The sequence below is a fragment of the Rosa rugosa genome, chromosome 3 (genome assembly GCF_958449725.1).
Source record: "Rosa rugosa chromosome 3, drRosRugo1.1, whole genome shotgun sequence".
Taxonomy (NCBI): domain Eukaryota; kingdom Viridiplantae; phylum Streptophyta; class Magnoliopsida; order Rosales; family Rosaceae; genus Rosa; species Rosa rugosa.
Window position 1 is genome coordinate 58,124,481 of NC_084822.1, and position 23,832 is coordinate 58,148,312.

General features: G+C 38.4%; 4 protein-coding genes across 5 annotated transcripts; 2 read left to right on the forward strand and 2 right to left on the reverse strand.

The window, feature by feature from the left end:
• Positions 1 to 5,506: 5,506 nt before the first annotated feature.
• LOC133740271 (transcription factor MYB1-like) lies at positions 5,507 to 7,125 on the forward strand. The gene is made up of 3 exons (XM_062168197.1): positions 5,507 to 5,704; positions 5,834 to 5,963; positions 6,312 to 7,125. The coding sequence occupies exons 1-3, from the start codon at positions 5,569 to 5,571 to the stop codon at positions 6,736 to 6,738; spliced, it is 693 nt and encodes a 230-aa protein (XP_062024181.1). The 5' UTR covers positions 5,507 to 5,568; the 3' UTR covers positions 6,739 to 7,125.
• A 283-nt stretch (positions 7,126 to 7,408) lies between these two features.
• LOC133740270 (trihelix transcription factor GT-2-like) lies at positions 7,409 to 9,676 on the reverse strand. Of its 2 annotated transcripts, none has more exons than XM_062168195.1 (2): positions 9,035 to 9,676; positions 7,409 to 8,905 (listed from the first exon to the last, which is right to left on the reverse strand). In XM_062168195.1, the coding sequence occupies exons 1-2, from the start codon at positions 9,445 to 9,447 to the stop codon at positions 7,621 to 7,623; spliced, it is 1,698 nt and encodes a 565-aa protein (XP_062024179.1). In that variant the 5' UTR covers positions 9,448 to 9,676; the 3' UTR covers positions 7,409 to 7,620. The 2 variants fall into 2 exon arrangements, with proteins under 2 accessions (XP_062024179.1, XP_062024180.1); XM_062168196.1 differs by having other exon boundaries at positions 9,010 to 9,300.
• A 2,557-nt stretch (positions 9,677 to 12,233) lies between these two features.
• On the forward strand, positions 12,234 to 14,857 carry LOC133738883 (cytochrome P450 CYP72A616-like). The gene is made up of 5 exons (XM_062166550.1): positions 12,234 to 12,864; positions 12,942 to 13,162; positions 13,247 to 13,491; positions 13,670 to 14,033; positions 14,254 to 14,857. Exons 1-5 carry the CDS (start codon positions 12,585 to 12,587, stop codon positions 14,677 to 14,679), a joined length of 1,536 nt encoding a protein of 511 aa, XP_062022534.1. The 5' UTR covers positions 12,234 to 12,584; the 3' UTR covers positions 14,680 to 14,857.
• Positions 14,858 to 14,866: 9 nt separating this feature from the next.
• On the reverse strand, positions 14,867 to 16,003 carry LOC133738884 (transcription factor WER-like). The gene is made up of 3 exons (XM_062166551.1): positions 15,720 to 16,003; positions 15,499 to 15,628; positions 14,867 to 15,413 (listed from the first exon to the last, which is right to left on the reverse strand). Exons 1-3 carry the CDS (start codon positions 15,856 to 15,858, stop codon positions 15,014 to 15,016), a joined length of 669 nt encoding a protein of 222 aa, XP_062022535.1. The 5' UTR covers positions 15,859 to 16,003; the 3' UTR covers positions 14,867 to 15,013.
• Between the last annotated feature and the right edge of the window lie 7,829 nt (positions 16,004 to 23,832).

Here is a 23,832-nt window from a genome sequence, read left to right on the forward strand (position 1 = left end):
GCGGATATCCGCACCTAAGCAAAACGTACGGATTTCCCATTTTTACCCACTTTCCGATCATATTTTCACATCTTAAGTGTTCAGTTTTTAGATCCTAATGTATAGATCATCTCTACAAAATTTCAGCCAATTTGATGATCGTTAAGACATCCAAAACTGCAATTTACACGAACGAACCGAATCTGTCGAACCGGAACCGTTCGTGTTTATAATAGTAAATTGCAGTTTTAGATGCCTTAACGATAATCAAATTGGCTGAAAATTTGTAGAAGTGATCTATACATTAAGATCTAAAAACTGAACAGTTAAGATGTGAAAATATGTTCGGAAAGTGGGGAAAAACTGGAAATCCGCACCTTTTGCTTAGGTGTGGATATCCGTAGCCAAAATGGGCTGTGTATATATATATAGAACCTTGCTCAGGTGCGGATATCCGCACCTAAGCAAAAACGTACGGATTTTGGGTTTTTCCCCACTTTTCGATCACACATTCACATCTTAACCGTTCAGTTTTTAGGTCCTAATGTATAGATCATCTCTGCAAAATTTCAGCCAATTTGGTGATCGTAAAGGCATCCAAAACTGCAATTTACACGAACGAACCGAATCTGTCGAACCGGAACCGTTCGTATATATTGTTGTAATTTGCAGTTTTGAATGCCTTAACGATCACCAAATTGGCTGAAATTTTGCAGAGGTGATCTATACATTAGGACCTAAAAACTGAACGATTAAGATGTGAAAATGTGATCGGAAAGTGGGTACAAACCGGAAATCCGCACCTAAGCAAAAAGTGCGGATATCCACACCTAAGAAACCATATATATATATATATATTCCTGTAGTTTAACTGTTAATTATATATATATATATATATATATATATATATATATATATATATATACACACAGCAACGTTCTAAAGAGGACGTCCGTGAAAAACTTAATTTGCGGACGAAAGCTTCTCAGCCGTTGATTGGTTTAAACGAAAAGTAATGGCTCAGATCAAATTCTTCATTTGCATGCGGTTCCCACCCACATCTTCTCTGTCTCCCGCACAGTCCAATTAGTCAACACTCTCCTCATCTGTCTCTAACTCTATTCTAGTTTTCTAAAGATTGAAACTTGCTCGTGATCCTGATCCTCCTCCATGTCTCCAATCTCCAAATCCATAAACAGATTGACTAGAAAGTGGAAATCTTGAAATAGGCAAGACCTCAGTTTTCATATATATCACCACCCCAAAGAAACCCGCCGACGATCGCCGCCTCAAGCTCCGCTCCAACTTCACATTCGCTTCTCCCTTTCACCATTCTCACAATCCCATTCCCTTCAACGTCACTCTCATCGTCTATAAGCTTTCATCAAGAGTTCTTTTTTCTTTTAAATTGAATCACAATCAAGCAAACCCAGACTGTTATGTAAATCCAAACATGAATTTCCAATTAATAGAGTTGAGCCCAGAAACTGATGCCCAGAAAAAAGAAAAAAAAAAAAAAAAAAAAAACTCTTGTCTCTGAGAAACTGATGCCCATAAGCACCTTGATTTTGAGAGAGAATATTAGAACTCAAAAGGGGAGGACCTGTATTATAAGACAGAAATTAGGAGTGAATGGAGTGTTCTCACCGATGAATATTGACGTAGAAGTGTGTTTGTTTGTTTCTTCTTCTTTTCTTCTGGGTTGGCAGTTTGGTATTGATCTCCTAGAATTTTCTCCTAATCTCCGTTTGGTAGTTTGGAAATTCATGTTTGGATTTGCAGATGTGATTTCTGGGTTTGCTTTTTTCTTCATTTGCCTGAGATTTCTAGGTTTGCTTGATTGTGATTCAATCCAAAATCAAACAATCTCAGATAACTGCAACACAGAGAAGTGAGAGAACTGATTTGAATCTTCTCCCGAGCAAACTTTGAATGCTCATCAAACAATCTCATATAATTGCAACACAGAGCTCTCCGTGGCGTTTTCGATCTTCTCCCGAGCAATCACTCAAATTCTTGATCTTCTTCTAGTGGAGACTCGGCGGTGGGGGCGGAATCTCGATCCAAGTGCTCATTCTCCCATTTGCGGTCCTTGCGGCGGCGCTCGATGTCGGCGACGAGAGGGTCGAAGGGGATGGGATTGTGAGAATAGAGTTAGAGACAGATGATGAGAGTGTTGACTAATTGGACTGTGCGGGAGACAGAGAAGATGTGGGTGGGACCCGCATGCAAATGAAGAATTTGATCTGAGACATTGCTTTTCGTTTAAACCAATCAACGGCTGAGAAGCTTTCGTCCGCAAATTAAGTTTTTCACGAACGTCCACTTTAGAAAGTTGCTGTATATATATATATCTCGTCATATCGATCCAGCATTCCTGTAGTTTAACTGTTAATTTATCCAGTTTTACTTTGCCCTCCAATCACATTTCAAAAGCATTTTCAATTATGCCAAAGCATCAAGCACAACCTGTTCTTTGTTTTATATATAAAAGATACCTAAAAACTTGACAAGCTAGGAAGTCACAAGTGACAACAATTAAGCTAATTCTTAATCAAACTTTTTAAATCTATGACATCACTAAAGAGAAATTTTAAATACACACCCCTAATTATTTAATACACATCTCTATTATTTTATATTTCAAATCAAATTTTATAGGTAGGTTAAATGTCGAAAACAGACATCTATATATTAGAAGAAGAAAAAAATTGAATCACGCCTCTATTCTTTTTACATCTCTTCTTCTAAACCCTATACATTGTAATACATCTTTCTTCTCCACACTTCATCATATCAATTTCGACCATTGACATGGATTCTTAAGACCTCGCTTAACAATCTTCAATTATGTCGTGTTTGGATAAAATAATTATAAATTCTTGAGAAATTTTTAAAAATTGGAATCTACCACTCCATCAATTAGACTTCCATAAATTGCAATTTCTATTGTTTGGTTGTATTTATTCAGAATTTGGAATGTGTAATAAATTAAGAAGATTTAAAACAAGTTAAAATATTGAAAATGAAAATGACCTTGTTTTGGAAACTAATAAAGTAAGAAAAGTAAACTTTTGTAATGAAATTCGAAATGATACATATTTTGATGGAACTTGAAGTGAAGAATTCAGTCAATCAATTCATTCATTTCTTTCCATAGAGAAATTCATAATTTCCAAGTATAGAATGTCAAACGAGATAATTCATGTTAAGAAGTTATAAACTGCTTATTTTCATTTTAATTTTTAAATATCATCTCTTTTTCCTTGATCCAAACACACTGTTGAGGTGTGTGGTGTGTGTTCTTCATCTTGTTTATTATTCTCATGTTTAAAGATTTGAAGGGAACTGTAATAAATCTTTAAGGATTTCTCAATATTTAACACAAGTAATCAATATAGGCATTTACAAAACATCAACCTATACTGATCATACTAAATAGTAGCCTTAATATAATAATAGAATATTTCATGATTTTTGAGATTAAGGGTATTTTGGGTTGTGTATATAGTAAAATATTAGAATGGTAAATTAAATGAGTGGTGTATTGAGAATGGGGTGTGTATTAAGTAATTAGGGGTGTGTATTTAAAATTTCTCCATCACTAATCATCCAAAAATTAAACTTAATATATAGTAACCACTGCTCAGTGGGTCTGCTTCAGCAATAACAAGCAATTGATCCTAATGACATCAATTTCTATTAAAAAAAAAAAAACAGTAGTGTTTTCGTTTAAGTAAGAAAACTAATTTTTAAATTTTAATTTTTAAATACTATGGTATCATAATGTAAGTCAAGTAGGTCTAACACTCAAGACAGGTTCCTTTCCGATTGAATACTCGAGCTCGTCTGGCGGCACCCAAGACTAGTTGATTGAATACTCGACTCTTAGGAACTGCTGTCGAACGGGTAGTCAATCTGATCTGTTTCAAGGGTGCTCTATGGATGGTTGCGCTCGAGGTGGGTCCAGATGGCTTCGGCTTGGGTCTTCTGGCATCATCCCTGTTTGGCGGCGTGGTTGTGCTAAGCAAGACCGGCGACATGGTTCTGAATCGATGGTGGTGCAGACGGTGGGAGGCTAGACTGGAGGGATTCGGGATTGTTTTTTTTGCGGCGTGCATTGTGACGGCCTATGGCGCGGTGGTTTGGGTTGAAGCGGCGAGTGGTCGCGACGACGTAGATCGGGGCGGCACGGATCGTGGCAGAGCGGGTCGGGCGGAAGTGATGGGCTTGTGACGTACGACATGTCGTCAGGGGTGTTGGGCCAGGACAAAGCCTGCTTGATGGGCTCTGGAGTTGGACTACTCCATTTGGATGCTCTTGGGCTGCCATGTTTTTGCCCTAGGCCTATCCTATGTTTTTAGTTTTGTTTAATTACAATAAATTTCTTGTATTAGGAAGCTATGCACCAATGTGCATTCTAAGTTTCTCTAGCGCCTCTAGAGTGGTACCAAAGGAGGGTCTCCGCTACCTCTACGAATTTTAATGTCTAATGAGTATGACTATTTGTACGTACCACTTATGGGTACTACCACTATCTTCTTGTCTGTCTATGGCTTTAAATGATAGCGGAAGGGTATGTAACGACTTATTCTCACTTGTGATGAATATATTTTTCCCCTGATTCAAAAAAAAAAAAAAATGTAAGTCAAGTAGGTTTAATAAATAATAAAAATAAAAAATCATCACAAAAGTATATAGTAGGTCAGAGATTTGATTTGTTCCGATGTACTAAAAACTAATCACGATTAAGTAGATTAAATACTATGAAAAGAGGCCCATTTTGCTGAGATTTTTCTCATCAGATCAAATATTACGAAACCAAATGGCATTAGTAGATTACTATACTTTTTTTTTTTTTTTTGATCGGGTTAGTTGTTAGTAACTCACACACCCATGCAGTGGTATCCCAGCGCCAGGACACCGGCACCGACATTGCGGCGAAAGCCTGGCAAAGCCAGACTAATCCACTGCACCGCAGACGCACGAACCCAAAGGGTCCCTCAAATCTGCTAGATTACTATACTTTGATTAATGGTTTTGGAATAAGCAGAAAACTAGAGTAACGTCACACTTATATTCTCGAATCTAGATTCTCTGTTTGACCAAATAATTTATACTTCTAGACTTCTGGTTTCTACTTTCTCTGATATGAAAGCATATACATCTGATGAAACTTTACAAAAACATGTCATAAGTTTTGATTTTATATGCCTCATTTTAACGAGGAAAGATCAAAATCATGCAGAGAATCGTAGTATTTTTTCATTCTTATATAGACCAGTTGGACACGTACTGCTGATGAACATGAAAAAGTTAGTAATATTACACATGAATTACTAAAATAGTAGGCCGCAACCTTGGCATTTAGTCGGTTTCTTTATTTCCATTCCAACCACGTTGTTAAAGAGATGAAAAGATTAATTCACAGATTTCTAGGTAGTCTTATAATAAAGGATTAGGTTGAATACCAGAAAACATCTATATATAAAAAGAGTCACTCCCAAACACTGGCACAATAACGTGCAATTCTGGAAGAAAGGAAGAGAAAAAAGAGAGAGAGACAGAAACCAGAAACAGGAGTGAGAGATGGGAAGAAGCAGCTCTCGTTGTGATAAGGAGGGAGCGAACAAAGGAGCCTGGACTGCTCATGAAGATCAGGTTCTGAGAGATTATGTCAAAGAGTACGGTGAAGGGAAATGGGGGAAAATGTCGAGGGAAACAGGTGAGTAATTGCTTTCAGTACTATGAATACAACTTTCTCAATATTGATGTTTTATGAAAATGGCAGAAGATAGTTGAGGATCGATTATTCATGTAAAAATGCAATACATCATTACATTGTTGGGTGCAGGTCTGAAGAGATGTGGAAAGAGTTGCAGGCTTAGGTGGTTGAATTATCTGAGGCCTGATATCAAGAGAGGGAACATTACAGAAGATGAAGAAGAGCTCATCATCAGGCTTCACAAACTCTTAGGCAACAGGTACTTACCGCCTTTGTCCCTTGACTCACTTCAATAACGATAATTCTACAATTCTGATCAATATGGCATACCGAAAGCAAATTCCCTCTAATTACTAGGCTATAGATGGCAGAAGAACTCCTCGTTGTAATAACTACCAACCACCAAGTAAATACGCTACGACAGTAGTACCCATAGAGAATAGCTATAGGCATTGCAATTAAGCAACCGCTAAGAATTTTGTTCAACTTATTAATCTTTATTTAATGTTACAACGAGTGTTTAAACTTTAAACTTTATAAGTTTCATTCAGTATTCAGTACTAGTGTTGAATTTTTTTTTTTTTTTTTTACTTTCTGGTACTTGTAGATGGTCATTGATAGCTGGAAGGCTTCCAGGGCGAACAGACAATGAGATAAAGAACTATTGGAATTCTACCATAAGGAAGAAACAGGAAAACAGCTCAAGACGGTCTAGAAACGAGAGGAAAACCATCAAGGACCCTTATTTGACCAACAATGATATCAGACCAACAAGCAGCACCAGAAATGAATTAGCAGAACAACCATTTCTCTCTGGAGTTGAAAGGAATATTAAGGCAGAACCAGATTCTGGTGATGGATTCTTGCAGACCACTGGTGGAAGTGGTATGGCATGGAACTTCATAATGGATCTAAATGCAGGGCCACTTAGCATATCTGAGTTTCTTCATACCGACTTCTCTAAGCTTTGTGAATTGAATACCATGGTCGCCGACTGCACGAATGGTGCCGACATCGGTCATTTAGAGTTATGAAAGTCGTTTCTATTCATGAAAATTGTTGCTGAAGCTTCTTTGTACTTGCAGCAGTTGCTAAATGATTGGGGGGCAGGTATAGACAGTTGTCTTCTAGAAGCAGCCTTGGGTCCTTGATTCTTCTATTCCTCTGCTAATTATAAATCCTTCAACCAAAAGTTTTTTTTTTTTTTCTGTATTTGCAACTGCCATTGGTGTTTGGTCTCACAAAGAGTAAAAGTTGCTACGCTTTCACGGTTCTGTTTACAAAGCAATCCAACTCCACCCCCTTCTCGGACTTATTAAGCTTCCATTTCTGATTTCTGAGGTGTTTTCAATTTTAACCAAAATGCCGTGTTTACAGTACTACCAATATTGGTAAAAAGGGATTTTGCTTAGGTTCCTGGTCATTTTGTTCTACCTAACCAAAACTAATAGGAAAATGATGGATTATCTTTCGGGACAGAGGATAATGTCTGGTTTGTTTGTTAGTCCTGCCAGGTTTCTTCATCAAATCGATTATTTTCGCTTTTAAGCGGGACAGAGGATAATGTCTGGAATTAATTGAGTAGTTTTTTTTAGCATCTGGGTGGGATGGAAGTTGGTTTCGTAGTACAAGTAACTCATGTATAATGAGTTGGTAGACTTAACCAACAGCCTCATAGGGTAGATACATTTTCCAATACCAATATACTCTGAAAGAAGAATTTAATTTAACTCAAAGTCTGTCGCTGCAAGCATAAAAACTACATAAGAAAGCCTAAAGCTCAAGCAAATAGCACAAATTAATCAATGGCATTGGATCTCAAAACACTCAAAGTTCCTAGGTTCAAAAAACAACTACACTACAGGCTGTGATAAACCGGCGTACCTTTCTATTCTATCTGATGGTCATGCTCTACCCTACTCATCAGAATCATTACCATCAATGTCTTCTTCTTCCATGCTTCCATCATCCTCATGGTTTTCCTTCTCCTTCCCATGCTCTTCTCGCAGATGCTCCACCTTACCATTAGTAATGCCATCAAAATCCAACCTATTGGACCCTATTTCAGAGAGTATTTCAAAGTTCCCACTAGACAGGTTTTGAGTTTCACTCCCATCAAGAACCGCTTGTAAAAGCTCCGAGTAACCTTGCCTTTCGATGCCAACTACAGGGTTGCTAGAACAATACGAAGATGATGAGGGATTGGTGATTGGTGTTCTAGAGTACAGCTGATCCAACTTATTAAAATAAGAGCAAGTTTTGGACTGCTGAGGACGTTTTTTTGGGCTGTTTTTGGTTTTCCTGAAGTACTTGTTGATGTTCTCCCACTTCTCTTTGCACCTCTTTGCACTCCTCTGATAACCCAATGAAGCCATTGAAGCACTCACCTGTTCCCAAAGAGGCCCTTTAAGCCCTGGCTCCTGAAATTTGGATTCTATATTACTTCTCACTCGAATCAAAGCCTCAACTTCACTTTGAGGCCATCTGCTATTTGTCTGATCAACTTTGACTGGCGTCAACTCCTCCTCCATAGCTCCATTTGAATAATCACATTGCAACAATGATGGGGTTTCCCTAGAAGGAATGTTGACCCTTTGGCCTGTGATTTTCTCAATGTATGAAACAATGAGCGACTCTCTCTTTGAAGCTAGAGCCTGTTCATGGAGTTGGGCAATGGCTTTTCTCTTATGCTTCTCAGCCTCTTGAAGTCTCCAAGCCGCTTCTCTCTCCCTCCTCTCTCTGTCCATTTTCTCAATCAATGCCAAGTACTTGTGGTGCAGACTCTCTTGGTGATCCATCACACGCTTCACTAACCCCTCGAAAAATCGAGTGGTTGATGAACTCAGTTGCTCCTTCATCCTCCTCTTTCTCTTCCTCTTCCTCTTCTGAACCTTCCTATACGAAACTTCTTCTTCAATGGAGGCTTCTGACCCATCATCAACTCCAGCTGTAGCTGCTGGGCCACCATTGAGGCCATGAGAACCACCAAAAGGCACAGGAACAAGGTCCACATTCTTGGGAGAGTTTTCATTAGTCAGAGCTGACCCAGAACCAGTTTGCTTATTATTAACCCCACTAATCTTTCCAAGACTATAAATTGCTTCAAGCTCACCATATAGCCTGTATTTGCTCTCCAATTCCTTGCATATCTCTCCTTCAGTTGCTTGCTTCTGCTTCATGCCTTGTGTTTCATGTGGCTTCCTGCAGACGCATTTTCACAAACACATGGCGTTCAAAATTTACAGCAACATGGAAAAAACAGAGACAAACAAGCGAAACAAAAAGGCAGGTAAATTTATATGTACGTGTGAATCCACCAATCCAATTTACCAAAAGGGTTCTTTTCTAGTGCTAAATTCCTGGGGTTGCCAACTTTTGAAACCCAAATTTTGTGGGCGGCTCTGAAGAAATAGAGGGCTGTTTTCATCAAGCAGAGCAACCTCACCACTGGCACTGTTCTCATTCAGACCCAGCTTGAAATTTATAGGACTCATCTGCCAATGCAGTGTTCCAGATTGCTCTTGTTCTGGTTGTGGGTGTAATCCTTGAAACAACTCATGGGTGATGGGAATGGGATGAACAAGGTGGTGATGACTCAACTGTTGGTGCTCAAGTTGTCGGTGGAAACTGGGGTGGTTTTGATTTTGGGGATTAAAGAAAATGGGCAAAACAGGTGAGGAAGAGTTGGTGTCCATCAAGTGTTGCTGAGAAGGGAGGTCTGCTATTTCAAAATTAGACTGCATATCTATCTTCCTCTTCTAAGATATTGTGAATGTGTTGAAGCTCTCTCTTCTTCTTCTTCGTTTTTTTTGGGAACAAATCCCAACAGAAAGATCTTTTCAAGTTTCAAGGACCGACTGAACCTCCGCAGAGTACCATGAGAAGGGAAGGATAAGATTAGATTGGACTCCTTCTTTTTTTTTTTTTTGGTATGAAATAGAAATTAGGGTTTTATATAGGTTCTGTTTAACCAAAACCTACAATTTGACCCCAATTTTTTCCATCGCTATTTTCCATTTTTGTTGCTTATTAGACTCAATTTTTTTGAAAGAAAAAAAAAAAACATGTTGAAGAGTACACGTGTACTGAAGAAATTGTCCTCAAACTGCAAAAGAGTGGGGAGTCTGAGTATGGAATGGGTTGGGTTTTATTCATGCACGTGAAGATTCGAGAGGTTGTCCTCTTGCCTCGCGGTTGTTTTGGTCTGCTCGACTTGTCTCCACCATTAATTCTCTGTCTCTACTCTCCCGCATCCGCATATGGAGCTCTCATCCAACGGCCACTCTCTGTATTTGACAATTTTACAATTATTGCTGTACGGCTCTGCGCCATCACACAACTCTCTCTCTCTCTCTCTCTCAAGTCTCAACCCTTCCAAATTTCGAAAGCGATTCCTCATTTACTTCGTTTGGTTCTTCTTCTACAATTTGTTTGCTAGGTTTCGAATTTTCCAAACTCTCTGTCAGTTTTTTGATGCTCCGTCAATCACTTTGCTTCCTACCGCCAAATCGTTTGACAAAACACCCTTGTTGTGGCTTCAACTAAAATCAGTATTACTTACGATAAGTAATGGGGTTTTTTACTTCAACAGTGTCTGAACTCTTCGAGGACTTTTAAAATGATACATGAACTTTCAAAGTGATCAAAGTGATACCTGGACTCTAATTTTCTTATCAACGGAATACCTACCGTCAATTTCCATCACGGAACTGTTAACTATGACCACGTGAGGCGGCACGTGAGGCACAAATAAGGGTAAAAGACTAATTTACCCTCAATTTTTTTTTTTTAATTATTTTTTATTCTTTATTTTTTTGCTTTATTTCTTTCTTGTTTTTCTTTTTCAGCTTCTTCTTCCCTCTTCAGACCAAAAAAAAAAAAGCTTCTTCTTCCCTCTACTTTCTTTCAGCTTCTTCGTCAGCGACCCGAAGGTCCGCCAAGTCGGGTTCTTCGCCGCCCCGGAGCCCATCGCCTCCTCCCCTCCAGTCTCCGACATTTCCCCCTCCGGCAACTCTCTCTCCCCCGTCATGATCCCCCCGCCACGTCACTCCTCCGACGCCGCCCGTCCCGTTCTCTTCTCCTCCGGCCGCCGCGACTCCCTCGCCTCCTCTGACCTCTTCCCCGCCTCCTCCCCCACAGCCTCCACTTCCTACGCCGACGCCGACTAATGTGCAGGAACTAAACGCAGAAGAAAAAAGAAGATTAATCTGATGTTGATATGTGTTAATTTGATGGGGATTAATCTGATGTTGATTTGATGGGGATTGGGGAGGAAGAAAAAAGAAAAAAAGATGAAGCAGAATTGCAAGAACTAAACGCAGAAGAAGAAGAAGAAAGGTCGAAGACCATGACAGAGAGAGAGAGAGAAGATTCTGTCTGTGTTTAATCTATCAACTAAGAACAATATAAATAAAAAGTTTGTAGAGATTATAACACTGGCAGCTCGTGCTCCAGTGGTGTGGAGTTGAACTCTTGTGAAAGAGGTTGTGGGTTCGAATCTCATGTCTTCCAAGGTTATATATTTTGTTTAATTATTCGGTATCGCCTAAAAAGAGTATAAATATAAAGTTTGGAAATATTATATCGAGGACAGTTCGTGCTCCAGTGGCGGGGAGTTGAGTTGTTGTGAGAGAAGTTGGGGGTTCGAAACTCATGTCTACAAGGTTTGTATATTTTGTATTATTATTCGGAATCGGCTAAAAAGAGTATAAATATAAAGTTTGGGCCCATTATGATGAGGATTGTTCGTGCTCCAGTGGTGGGGAGTTGAGTTGTTGTGAGAGAGGTTGGGGGTTCGAACCTCAGGTCCTCCAAACTTTGGAAGGAATTAAGTTTTTGATTGATTTTAGGGGGAATTGGGAGAAAAAGTCTGTTTTGCCCTCACTTTTTTGATCACGTGCACCTCACGTGCCCCCGGATAACGGTTCCGTGATGGAAATTGACGGTAGGTATTCCGTTGATAAGAAAATTAGAGTCCAGGTATCACTTTGATCACTTTGAAAGTTCAGGTATCATTTTAAAAGTCCTCGAAGAGTTCAGACACTGTTGAAGTAAAAAACCCTAAGTAATGTGACTAAAAGTGACCTCATGTACCCAAAGTGAAGAACGGAACATAAAATTGAGGAACAATTTGGAATCCCATGCACTTCAGTTGAGAAGTTTGATCTTGGAAGATCGAATATCCAAAGCCCAAAGTTAAAAACCAGGGATTGTCCCAAGGCCCAACCCAACTGATATTGAGCAAAACCAGCAAGTCCTAGCCCAGTCGACAATCATTACAGATACGACAGCCGTCTTGGCGAGCACGGCATCTGCAAGATCATTCATTCCATGGTCCTCCATCCATCTCTGATTTTTTTTTACTTGAAAATGAAAGAGCCTTTTGTCGTTCGTTGAAACTTGGTCGTCAAGGAAAAATGTCTTATCACACTAATAATAATGAAAAATAAGTCCCTAAGGCAGTGTTTGGGTAGGATATTTAAAGGTTCCAAGGAACTCGAAGATGATGGGATTTTGAGCGAAGAAAGAACAAACTTAGAAATCGAGATGATTGACCGTTGCGTAGTCATAGTTCTTCGGGCTCTTTGGAATTTCAGAATTACACCTCTTCATGCGGAACTCAGTGGAAGAATTTGCCTCAATATATATATATATATATATATATATGTCTCGATCATCTAATAATCCTCTCTCAAAACCCCAAATAATTTAAGTTCCTCTCTTTTTTTTCTTTTCTTTTTTTGAATCTCATCTAGTCGTCATCTCCCTGCCCAAAGTACCTTACCCAAACACTGCCTAAATGTTGACTATTTTAGCTATAAATCCACCAGTACTGGATCTCAGTTTCGAAACATAGTAAGCAATCAGCAAAAGAGAAACAATGGAAGACTATCATACTTTTAACACTTTGATCTTCTCTTTGGTTTCACTGATTGTTTATTCTGCTCTGAGAGTCATCAATGTGTATTGGTGGAGACCCAGAAGCTTAGAGAAGCAGTTAAGAAAGCAAGGGATCAGAGGAAGATCTTACAGGCTTTTCCAGGATGACATGAAAGAGATCAGTAGCTCCAACATGGAAGCTTGGTCCAAACCCATGTCCCTCAACCACCAGATTGCCCCACGTGTCTTCCCATTCTTCTATCAAATGGTTCAAAACTATGGTAACTAATAATTTAAACACAATGAGTACTTTGCTGAATCTCATTCTGAATAATGATTTTGTGATTTTCTTAATTAGGGAAAGTGAGTCTGTGTTGGATTGGAACAAGGCCAAGGCTAGTAATAGCTGACCCGGAGATGATCAAGTCGATATTAGCAGACAAGAATGGACATATTATAAAGCCACCACTGAACCCACTTGTCAATCTTCTGCAACTCGGAGTTACAACCTTGGAGGGAGAGCAATGGGCCAAGCGCAGAAGGCTCATTAGCCCCGCCTTCCACCTCGAGAAATTAAAGGTACACACCAACTCTCTCTTTCAGGCATTAGATTAGAACACCTTGCCTGCTTGGATTGATCGAAAATTAATTGCGGGAAAGTAGGGAATGGTACCTGCATTTGAAACCAGTTGTTGTGGCCTGATCAGTCGATGGGATAAACTAGTTGCTGGTGAAGGGTATTGTGAAGTAGATGTGGCGCCTGAGTTTCAAAACCTCGCCGGCGATGTCATAGCACGAACAGCCTTTGGAAGTAGCTATGAAGAGGGAAAGAAGATATTTGAACTTCAGAAACAGCAAGTTGTTTTAGTGCTTGAAGCCTATTACGGTTTCTACTTCCCAGGTTTAAGGTACTGAAAATGAATATGATGCTATATCTTTCATACTATCAACAATTCAAGATTGAATAAAATTTAGCAACTACGTGACTATGACACGTATGCTGTCACGTAATGTGGGTTTTGGCTGTAAAAAAATGTGATTCATTAGAAAATGGCGTGTTGATTTCTATCTATATATGTACCGCAGATTCTTCCCCACTAAAAAGAACAGGAGGAGGTATAACTTGGACAATGAAATTAAAGGCATATTGAGGGACATGATCAGAAGGAAAGAGCAAGCCATTGAAAATGGAGAAGTGGGTGGCAATGATCTTCTGGGTTTACTGTTACAATGCACAAAACAAGAGCAGAATGGTATGACAATTGAGGATGTGATAGAGGAATGCAAGCTGTTCTACTTTGCTGGCCAAGAGACCACGGCCAATTGGCTGACTTGGACTATGATCGTCTTGTCTATGCATCCAAGCTGGCAAGGAAAAGCAAGAGAAGAGGTCCTGCGTGTCTGTGGAAACGAAACTCCCGATTTGGATGCCTTAAATCACCTCAAGATCGTAAGTGACATGCTATGTTGTTACTTGTTAGACTAGACATATGAACAATTGATGAAGGATAATCTCGTTTTCAAATCCATAGTTCAAAATAAGAGTCTAACAACGTAGAATGTGTTTATGAACCTTATTTATTTTCCTAATGTGAGCATAAGATGTTCAAACAAATGCCTAACTCAACTGCTGTTAGTGGTTGTTAATTTTTTTCTGAAATGTTATGCAGGTATCAATGATATTAAACGAAGTTCTGAGGCTATATTCAACAGTGAGTGCACTCTATAGGCACACCAACCAGAAAACCAACATAGGAGGCATTTCAGTCCCAGCTGGGGTTGAATTTGTGTTGCTCACTCTGTTTCTTCAACATGACCCCAAATACTGGGGTGAAATCGTTGAGGAATTCAACCCGGAGAGATTTGCCGAAGGAGTTGCAAAAGCATCAAAGGATCAAATGGCGTTCTATCCATTTGGTTGGGGACCAAGAATATGTCTAGGCCAAACATTTGCTGTGATAGAAGCAAAGATGGCCCTGGCTATGATTCTTCAACGTTTTTGGTTCGAGCTCTCAAGCTCATACACTCATGCTCCTGTTATAGGCATTACCGTTCAGCCTCAACATGGAGCCCCAGTTATCCTTCATAGAATTTAAGCTGCCAGATGAAATTTTTAGCCGGGATTCTGATGTTGTTCACATCCATTTAGTACCTATGATAAGACTATTGTTGGCATCACACTTGATTTATGAAAGTGCTGCCAATAATAAGGTGTAATTGTGACTTGGGTCACATCCATTCAGTTCTTATAATAAAACCAGTTACTGGCATCAAGCTTGAAACTTTGCTTTAAAAGAAGACCAACATAAATTTGTTAATGCAAGGAAAAATCTCAGTGAAGAATACATGGAGAAAATCTAGAGTGGGATTTTTCCTAGAATTAGCAAAAGGCCTTGTCGAAAGTGCTTTAACTACAAACTGAAACGAGGCTCAAATGTCATGCAGAGTGAACCAACTCTCATCCATTTCTAGAAATCTATTCATCCACTCCAAATTCAAAGGCCCCTCGTCAGCAGTTGAGCCATCAAACAAGAACTCATCTCCAGATGATCCATTATAGCTCATGGACTTGAAGAAGTAGTTCTCCTCGCGTTTCGAGCTGTCATCTTCTATTCCAATTGGTACAGAATGGTTCTCCATTAACTCAACATTCTGAGGCTCGGACGAGGAGGACAACTCTTGTGCTGCTGGATTTGATGATGCAGAAAGTAGTCTGTTTTGTTTTTGTGATCTCTCGTTATGCTTGATCTTCTTGCTCAAATGAGAGTTCCAGTAATTCTTAATCTCGTTGTCTGTTCGACCAGGCAGTCTTCCGGCAATCAATGACCACCTAAATTGGAACAGAATCCGACTTAATCCAATTGTGAAACCCCAATAACAAAAAGGTAGTGTCTGAAGTGAAAGAAGTAGATCACCTGTTTCCAAGGAGTTTATGAAGCCTGAGTATCAAGTCCTCTTCTTGGTCTGATATATTGCCTCTCTTAATATTTGGTCTAAGATAGTTCATCCATCTCAGTCTGCAACTCTTCCCACATCGGTTTAGACCTGCAATCACAAACAACAAAATTAAAACCTTCAACATTCATCATCATATCTTGAAAAGAAAGAGAGAGAGAGAGAGAGATGAATACTAAACCTGCTTTGGTTGCAACAGACTTCCACTTTCTTGGGCCATGGACTTCAATAACTTGAGCCAGTCTCTGATCTTCTTCTGCTGTCCAAGACCCTCTGTTTACTTCCTTGTTCTTGTAACTTCTAGTGCTTAATGGCACCATTGCCACTTCCCTATTCCTCAGTGATTTCTTGCTGAAAGTAGTAGGGTTGAAGCTTGAGAAGGTTTATATATTTATGGCAGTGAAGAGATGTGGCATGTTGGTTCTATCTAAGCTAAATTACCAGCTACCTTTCATTGGAAAAGTTTCGACCCCAGCTAACTCTATATAGAAATTCCGAGGACAAACAGACAATGTGCATGTATTTAATGATTGCTCTCATATGAATGTACATTACACATGACTTGGCACTTTGGCAGTAAGTAAAAATGTGAAAAATGCAGATCAAATGGCCCACATTGTCCCTCAAATCTACCCCTGATTTCTAAATAATTGTATGATGCATGTGATGTGTTCTATGAAGGCAATGATGACAAAGTTTGACAGCAGTGAAAAGTGAATTACCCTTTTCATCAGGACAACAAATTAGTCAAGTGATTCAAAAACACAAGAGTCAAATACATCATAAGAAGTATGAAAACTAGTCAATAAGATGATAATCATGGGGAGAATAGCAACAACAATTATAAATTAGTAAACCCAGAAGAGGGAGACACATATTCTTTGCAGGGATTGATTAGATTCTTCTTTTCCACAGAGAGAGGATTTGGATGATTTGTATGTCCTTTGCAAGTCCTTACACCACCCACATGATCAGCCATGTTTTCTAGTCACAGAATTCTGTGCCCTCATCATGCTTTTGTATTCTGTTTTTGTTGTCTGCTCTCTAGCAAGAGCATATTATAAGACCTAGCTAACCCACTTCTTCTTAGCTGAGGCTGAATACTAGTTACTGACTGATCGAAGGACTCATAGACCACTTGTGAATTGTGATTCCATAATGCACAAATCAAGCGGAGGATCCCATTTCGTATTTTAACCAATTTGGGAAGAGATTATTCTGTTGAGATCATTCTTGTTTATTTATGATTCAAAGATAGACATATTAGTAAATAAAAATCTACAAGAATACCATACATCTACATATTCGGAAACAATCACATCCGGCAACGAACATGTGTAGAATTACATCTGCAGAATTTGAACGTGAATGAAAGCATGTGGAAGCATATGATTTCATAGATTATGTATTTGAGTATTTGCAAATTCTGACAGAGGTTTCCTTAGTTTAGTATTATAATGAATTACATTGTTATTATTATTGCCGCCACTTGAAAAAGGCTCTCCTCTTTCTCAAGTGCCTGCAGGGATCGTCACTATAATAAACTTAAACTGGAGTCTGGTTGATGTTGCTTTTGATTGAGGGTTAGGTAAAAAGCGGGCATCAAAAGCACAGAAGTAGTGGTGGATTTACTTGAATTGGAAGAGTATGGTCAGTTGGATCTTCATGAATGGAACTCTAGATAATAATCAGTATTAACTACTGCAAATAGTTTACAAATTTTAAGATTATCCTTACGAACACCTAAACCCTACTCGCCATAATTCAAGTTCTGAAATCACCAATAAATGAAGTAGTTTTTTAGTGAAAGTTCCATGGTGAAACTCAGAGTCGGAAGTTGTTGGATTAATAACTGTTTGTCGTTGAACTCGCAATAATGTAATGACTCTCAATTCGAAAATCTCTCTCTCTCTCTCTCTAATACTATCGAACACCCTGTTTTTGAGTTGGTCATCATTGGAAGTTTGGAATCAAGGATGGTGTTTGCATTACACAATGCTCTCGTTAAACGATCAACAAGCTAGCCATCATCATCATTGACCCCCTCAACACGTGGGAGCAGTAATTACCAATTTAACAGGCAGAATTATTAGAAAGAGAGTTATTATAACCAAAATAGTTGAAGTTCGCCCCAAACATACAAGTACCATCATTTAGGGCATGTGAAAAGGCAAACTATCAATTATATGGCCATGTTTATTTGTACGGCACCCCAAATGCCCCAATAATTTTAGTTGAGATTTCAAACGCTCATTCCTAAATCTATGTAATTAGTAAATAGAGCTCCTACAAATGAAGTATGGATGTTGCAAAGGTTTCTACTTTGCATCATTCGAATGGAGTTGTGGTTAGTCTAGGTTAATCGATAGGCAAAGTAATACATAATCTTTTTTTTTCATAGTCCTACAAGATGTATATTTGTGTTTGATTAAATCTTTACCTTATTAGACTATTATCGTGTAAAATTCAAGTCATGTTTTGAATTTTTTCAAAGACTAACCGCCCTAATATCCTCCTTGTTACCATGATCAAAACTCAAAAGAACAAAGATAATTTTTTTTTTTTTTTTTTTTTTTTTTTTGGTCTGAAAAAGAACAAAGATAGTTAGAAAGTATATAACCTTGACTGTAAATTAATTATAAACTTCAAGTGATGTGCAAATTGAATGGCAAGATGTCACCTTCTATATTGGGCCTGCTTATTCTATATATGGGCCATAAATTATACTATTCGACGTCTTAAGCTATTATTGGGCTATATACTACAAAAGTACAAAGTCGCAACAATGCCATGGTTAGCCAGCTCTCTCTTCCTATTCTCCTCATCACTTTCGGGCTTTCGGCAGTGCTCAAACTCAACAAGCTTTTAGCCATCAAATCATTTAACCTAGATTCCAGATAATTGTTATTGTTCGTGGTACCTCCTCCTTAGTCCAAAAGAGCAAGAACAAGTTGTTATATATGTTGTAAACATCATCAACTATTAAAACAAAATCTTAGTTATTTGCTTATGGAAGCAAAATCTGTTTTTGATGAAGACCAAGGATGATCGAATTTGACATTGCAAAGATTCTTAGCGGCAGCCGTATTTCAACTGCAAGAAGATACGCTCAAATCGGCAGTACAATGACTGCGAAAACATCAAATCGTTGGACGATATCCGAGGAAATCTATCGTTAACATGATAGTCAAAGTAAACCATTGATTCATTCCAATTCTCAAAGATCTCATCCCAAGATTTCTATCTATCTGCAGTCTGCAGGCAAAATATATATTGGACGTACAGGAGAACTAATTGGCAACTTGTAATAATATTCTAAGTAAAATGTAAGATTTTACTTCGAAAAAAACTTGTTTATATAGTTATCGGATCCCCCCATAGATATGGAAACCATTATTTCCAATATTTGGATATTTCCCGCAGGATTGGTCATATCTGTTAATCAAACTACTGATGTAGTATATCCAACGTTTGCATCACAATATCTTTAATTTGAACGTATTACACTATTACATGACAAACTTCTTCGACTTATTCAAAGTAATTGACAAACAAATTAAGCGGACGTATACATGCAGCTATAATCTTTCTTTTCTAACCAAGCGATTAAATCTATTAACAATTAAAGATACAAGTCTCAGCAGAATCTTGCATAATTTTCTACAAGCAATTATTTCATTGAACTATACGCGTGTAGGATAGACATGCAATGAAGCAAACTAGACAGTTACTGAACAGTAGTATACTAGTCCAATAAGCCTGTTCAACTCCACCTCAATAAACTAAAACCCTTAAATTGTTTTGATCGAACAAGTCTGCATCAGACAAAGAAACTTGGTGTTTGGATAGGTTAGAAAGAAATAGAATACTGCCGCCTTTGAATGAGTCTCAATCATTTTTACAAGGCAAAGATAACTAGGTATTAATTATTAGAATGGAAATGTGACAAAGAGTACTAAGTAAATCACAACATTGTTGGAGTTGGACTAATCCAAGTGACATAAGCTAGCCCAGAATCCATAGCAAGATCTGGGATGAGAATCCATAGCAAGATCTGGGATGAGATAGATATAAGCAAAGAGAAACTGACAAGTTTAGACGTAAGAAATATATACTACGAAAGAAAATCAAGGGTTAAGATTTTGCATTGAATTAATAAAAGAAGGACCCAAGGGAGATATGACAGTTTATGACCGTTACTAGTTTAATTAATTATATTACTTGACCTTCCAGCTTCGTAGGAAGAGTATTTATCTTTGTCATTACGCATTACTAACTTAGCTAAACCTAGCTCATTAGGTTATTGTCTCATTGGTCATATATAAATGATTTTCCTTTGGTAATCAATTATCATGCAGTTCGGTACGTTTTGGTTTGTTTAATTTTCGTTGAGATCTTTGATTAGGCTATTCAAGATTCTGTAAATCTAATGCCAAATTCAACTTTGATGGTGTTCCTCTAGACGTATGTGGAATTATTGACTTTAACATGTTAATTTTTTTTCTCCAAATACCTTTGAGTTTTGAGGAAGTTTAGATTTTTTTTTTTTTAAATATGATATTTATAGTCTCTGTTATGCTTGCACACAACTGATTATGGAATTGGTAATAGTGAAGGTCATAAAATATTTTTTAGCGAAACTATCAAACTCAACACACTTTTATATTATTTCACTAAACTTATATTTTTTGATATGAGATATTCTCCAACAATTACGAATTTAGCATCAAAGTTTTCTCTATTACGGTCTCATTATAATAAAATTCTGGCTTCATACTCGAATCGGCCGAACATGTACGGTGCATGCATGTGAATGTGATAAACCAGGTAACAAGCTAAGCTAAAGATGAGAAAATTCTCCCATCTTCCCATTTGCATTCTTCAATCAAATTAGAAATTCAGATCCTCACTAATTGGTTCATGTTCAAGTCCTGTCCAAAACGAGAACAACTTGCCATATAAATAAGTCACGCGCACTTTAATCATAGAGTGAACAAAAGACAAACAGATTGCTATAAACACACACTAGTCCTAAGAGGACAAAAAAAGTTGGTTCCACCAAAACAACCCTAAAGCCTTTTTGTCCAAAGAAAAAGGAACTAGTTAAAGTTTTATTTCATTTTTCATATATGAGAGGCTGAGAGCACACTAGATAAATAAGAGTCTCATTCCCTCCTCTCTTCCTCCTCCGTTGTCACCTCTTAAGTCAAGTCTCATAAAACTATACGGGTACTAATAAAATTAAATAAAAACTGAAATGATGAAAATACAATATCAATAATCGAGCAAGAAATAATTTTATTTTGTTATTTTGCAACGGCTCGCTTTCCCTTCGAGTTATTTGTAGAAACTGAGGTTGACCCTTTATAATGATTAGTCTTTATTCATTTACTTTTACATTCACTTTTGAACTTGAATTTTACTTGTCAATGAAGATTTTGCAAACGAATTAGAGGTCTTAATTAAACTATAAGCTCACCATACATGGCCCATTTTTATAAAAAGGAGGGGAAATAAACGACAACAATTATACGTGTAAATACTAAGTGGACATCATAATCTTTGGATTTTAACACTTAACTAATCGCATTAACATTTCCCTTAACTTAAGTTGTAAACAACTATTGTCTTTCCTTTACTTTTTTATGGCAAAACAAAAATTATGTGTGAAGTGGGTTTCGTTTTTCTGCTTCTGTTATTTGTGCCTCGGATTCTCAATTTTCCATATTTTTTTGGGGTCACCTATACAAATATATGGTTTTTTTTATATACCAGAAAAGGTGTTTAAATGGTGTAGGATTAGGGGTTTGGATTGTCAGGGTTTTTTGTCCAGTCCATTAAGGGCCAAACCCAGAGGAATAGAGATCATCATAGGGTGACATAAAAGACCAGATTGATAGAGATCCCCAGCATCATATGTGTTTGAGCCCAAAAGTATTTTTGGTAAGATCCCGTTAGCGGGTTAGCATAGGGGGCCCAAAACCAGTCTGGTTGCAAACAGTCTCTTTTGCTGCTGTGATTGTGAGGGCGTGTCAGCACCGTGGGGTGCAGTAGTCGAGGGAGTCCATTGACCTGACTTCTTGATCAAACGTTGTGGACGAGGAGAGCACCAACCTCGTCACAAGGTTCTTTTCTTTGCCTTTCGGAAAATGACTTCTTACCTGTTTAATCACCAACTGATCTGCTAGACCCTGTTTAATCACCTCTCGGCCCTCGTATATATTCGTTGAGTCGCGAAGCCGCTTCGGATGATCAGGGAAGTGAACATGGGCCACGTCTTGCCCCCCATGCATCTGACCAGTATCCACATATATGGCTGGATCAGTGGAGAAATTAAATGTCTGTTCAGAGACAATTTCATTGTCAAAAGAACAATCTTGTTGATCATCTTCTCCATACGCAGTCTCTATGTAAGGCTTTGATTCACTAGTGAGACCCTTAGGTTGATCGCCACCTGTAGACAATTCAGTCTCAAAAACAGCATCTTCACGTGCAATTTCTTGACTTTCCAAGAAGTCTTCATGGTCTTTGCCAACTTCAGACTTGACTTCTTGGTAGGTTTCTGATTCCACAGCTTGACAATTTGGAGCATCTTCTGATGTCGTATACTTGGTTGGGAGGGCATACTTGGCTGGGAGGACAAAAACCGTGTCACCGATCCACTTGATTTGGCTGGGACTCTCAATAACCACCTCATTAAGTGAGGAATCTTCGCAGGCATCATGTTGAGACGCCTCTAATGTTTGCTAAGTTTCACCATAGCCAAATTTCCAGGAGTTTTTGAACTCCATGAATTGGGCATTCTAGGAATTTCCTCTGACAAGGATTTCCCTCCGGCTTCCCAATGATTGACACAAAAAGACTCTAGTGCAGTCCCACTGGGCGTGCCAAAATTTTTGGCTCCAAAACCAATCTGGTTGCAAACAGTCTCTTTTGCTGCTGTGATTGCGCGGGTGTGCCAGCACCGTGGGGTGCAGTCGTCGGGGGAGTCCATTGCCCTGACTTCTTGATCAAACGATGTGGACGAGGAGAGCACCAACCTCGTCACAAAGTTCTTTTCTCTGCCTTTCGGAAAATGACTTCTTGCCTTACGGATAAAGGCTTGTGTTGTGATCTCTTGCGTCACCGAGTCGATATTTAGTGTTGTAGACTAAGCAGAGCAATCACCGGGAAGTAGCAGAAAGCACAGGGTTTGCTAAAGAGTGACTTTAGCCTCGCTGGGTTGCGAGGGCGTTACCCTTGCTTCGTTGGGTTGCAGGTAGGTTTGCTCCGGAGAGACTTTGATAATCGTTAAGATTGATTGATTGAAGAATTGTTGTGTTGTATCGCTTTAGCCTCTATATATAGGCTGTTGCAGATTCTCCTTCCTAATAGGAATGAAATACTATATTTTAGGCCACAGATATTGGCCGTGAATCAAATCAAAACACTGAATAGTTTTGATATTATCGTAGTCAATAAAAGATTAAGTCTGTCGTAGCAATCTTCTAGGCAAGATTAATTACCTTTTGGAGTCCTGGACGTAATCTTCTTGGACGCGAACAGTATGATATGCACGTCTCTTATATTGATATATATCTTCGCGAGCACTCGTATCTCCATGCAATTAAGGATGATAATTTCCTTAATTGATCTGAATTCTGCCATGCAAATATGTATGTGAGTATGGTAGCCACGTGTTGGCCTTTTTCATGCAACAAAGGAGATTCATCCTCCTTAATTGACCCATGCATGAGCAACTAGTTATATAGATTATATATACTTTCCTTAATAGTCGCGAGCAAGGCGATTGTTTCCTTACCCAACTTGTTCACGTGTTTGCAAAGTCTTGACAGTCAAGCAAACAAATCACCATTAATTATCAAATATTTGATAATTACTAGTAAATCGATGAATATCCAGATTTGCTTTAAGATTGCTTGATCTCCAAGTATGCCTTATTTAGTCTCTAAACAATATATTTCGAACTTGTCGAAAATATATGCTTGGCCCACGGATCTTGACCCGGTTTTCTTCGAGTCCCCCTCGTCGGGAAAAAATGTTAATTTTGGATTCAAACAATATGGACTTCAAAAGATTGATTGATTTTATCGAAATGAATTTGCCCAAGCAATGCCTAGCTAGACACCAATTTATCCTCGCTTGTTTCATTACTTTGGTTGGAGTGGTGAATTTGGAAACTAAAAGATCAGAAAAAGTTGAAGATACATCAAGGGGATAGTTGGCAACTTGCCATTTGCAAAGTTTTTGTGTAAAATCTTCGAAAAGTTATTAGTGTGAGGAGTAATGACGCA

Bases quoted from the DNA above. Each gene is read 5' to 3' on its own strand.
- LOC133740270 (XM_062168195.1), bottom strand. From the start codon at position 9,447: ATGCAGTCTAATTTTGAAATAGCAGACCTCCCTTCTCAGCAACACTTG. The intron at 8,906-9,034 runs GTAAATTGGATT...ATGCGTCTGCAG, and splicing joins ACTAGAAAAGAACCCTTTTG to GAAGCCACATGAAACACAAG.
- LOC133738884 (XM_062166551.1), bottom strand. From the start codon at position 15,858: ATGGTGCCATTAAGCACTAGAAGTTACAAGAACAAGGAAGTAAACAGA. The intron at 15,629-15,719 runs GTTTAGTATTCA...TTGTGATTGCAG, and splicing joins GTCTGTTGCAACCAAAGCAG to GTCTAAACCGATGTGGGAAG. The intron at 15,414-15,498 runs GTGATCTACTTC...GTTCCAATTTAG, and splicing joins CATAAACTCCTTGGAAACAG to GTGGTCATTGATTGCCGGAA.
- LOC133740271 (XM_062168197.1), top strand. From the start codon at position 5,569: ATGGGAAGAAGCAGCTCTCGTTGTGATAAGGAGGGAGCGAACAAAGGA. The intron at 5,705-5,833 runs GTGAGTAATTGC...TGTTGGGTGCAG, and splicing joins GAAAATGTCGAGGGAAACAG to GTCTGAAGAGATGTGGAAAG. The intron at 5,964-6,311 runs GTACTTACCGCC...TGGTACTTGTAG, and splicing joins CACAAACTCTTAGGCAACAG to ATGGTCATTGATAGCTGGAA.
- LOC133738883 (XM_062166550.1), top strand. From the start codon at position 12,585: ATGGAAGACTATCATACTTTTAACACTTTGATCTTCTCTTTGGTTTCA. The intron at 13,492-13,669 runs GTACTGAAAATG...TATGTACCGCAG, and splicing joins TTCTACTTCCCAGGTTTAAG to ATTCTTCCCCACTAAAAAGA. The intron at 14,034-14,253 runs GTAAGTGACATG...AATGTTATGCAG, and splicing joins CCTTAAATCACCTCAAGATC to GTATCAATGATATTAAACGA.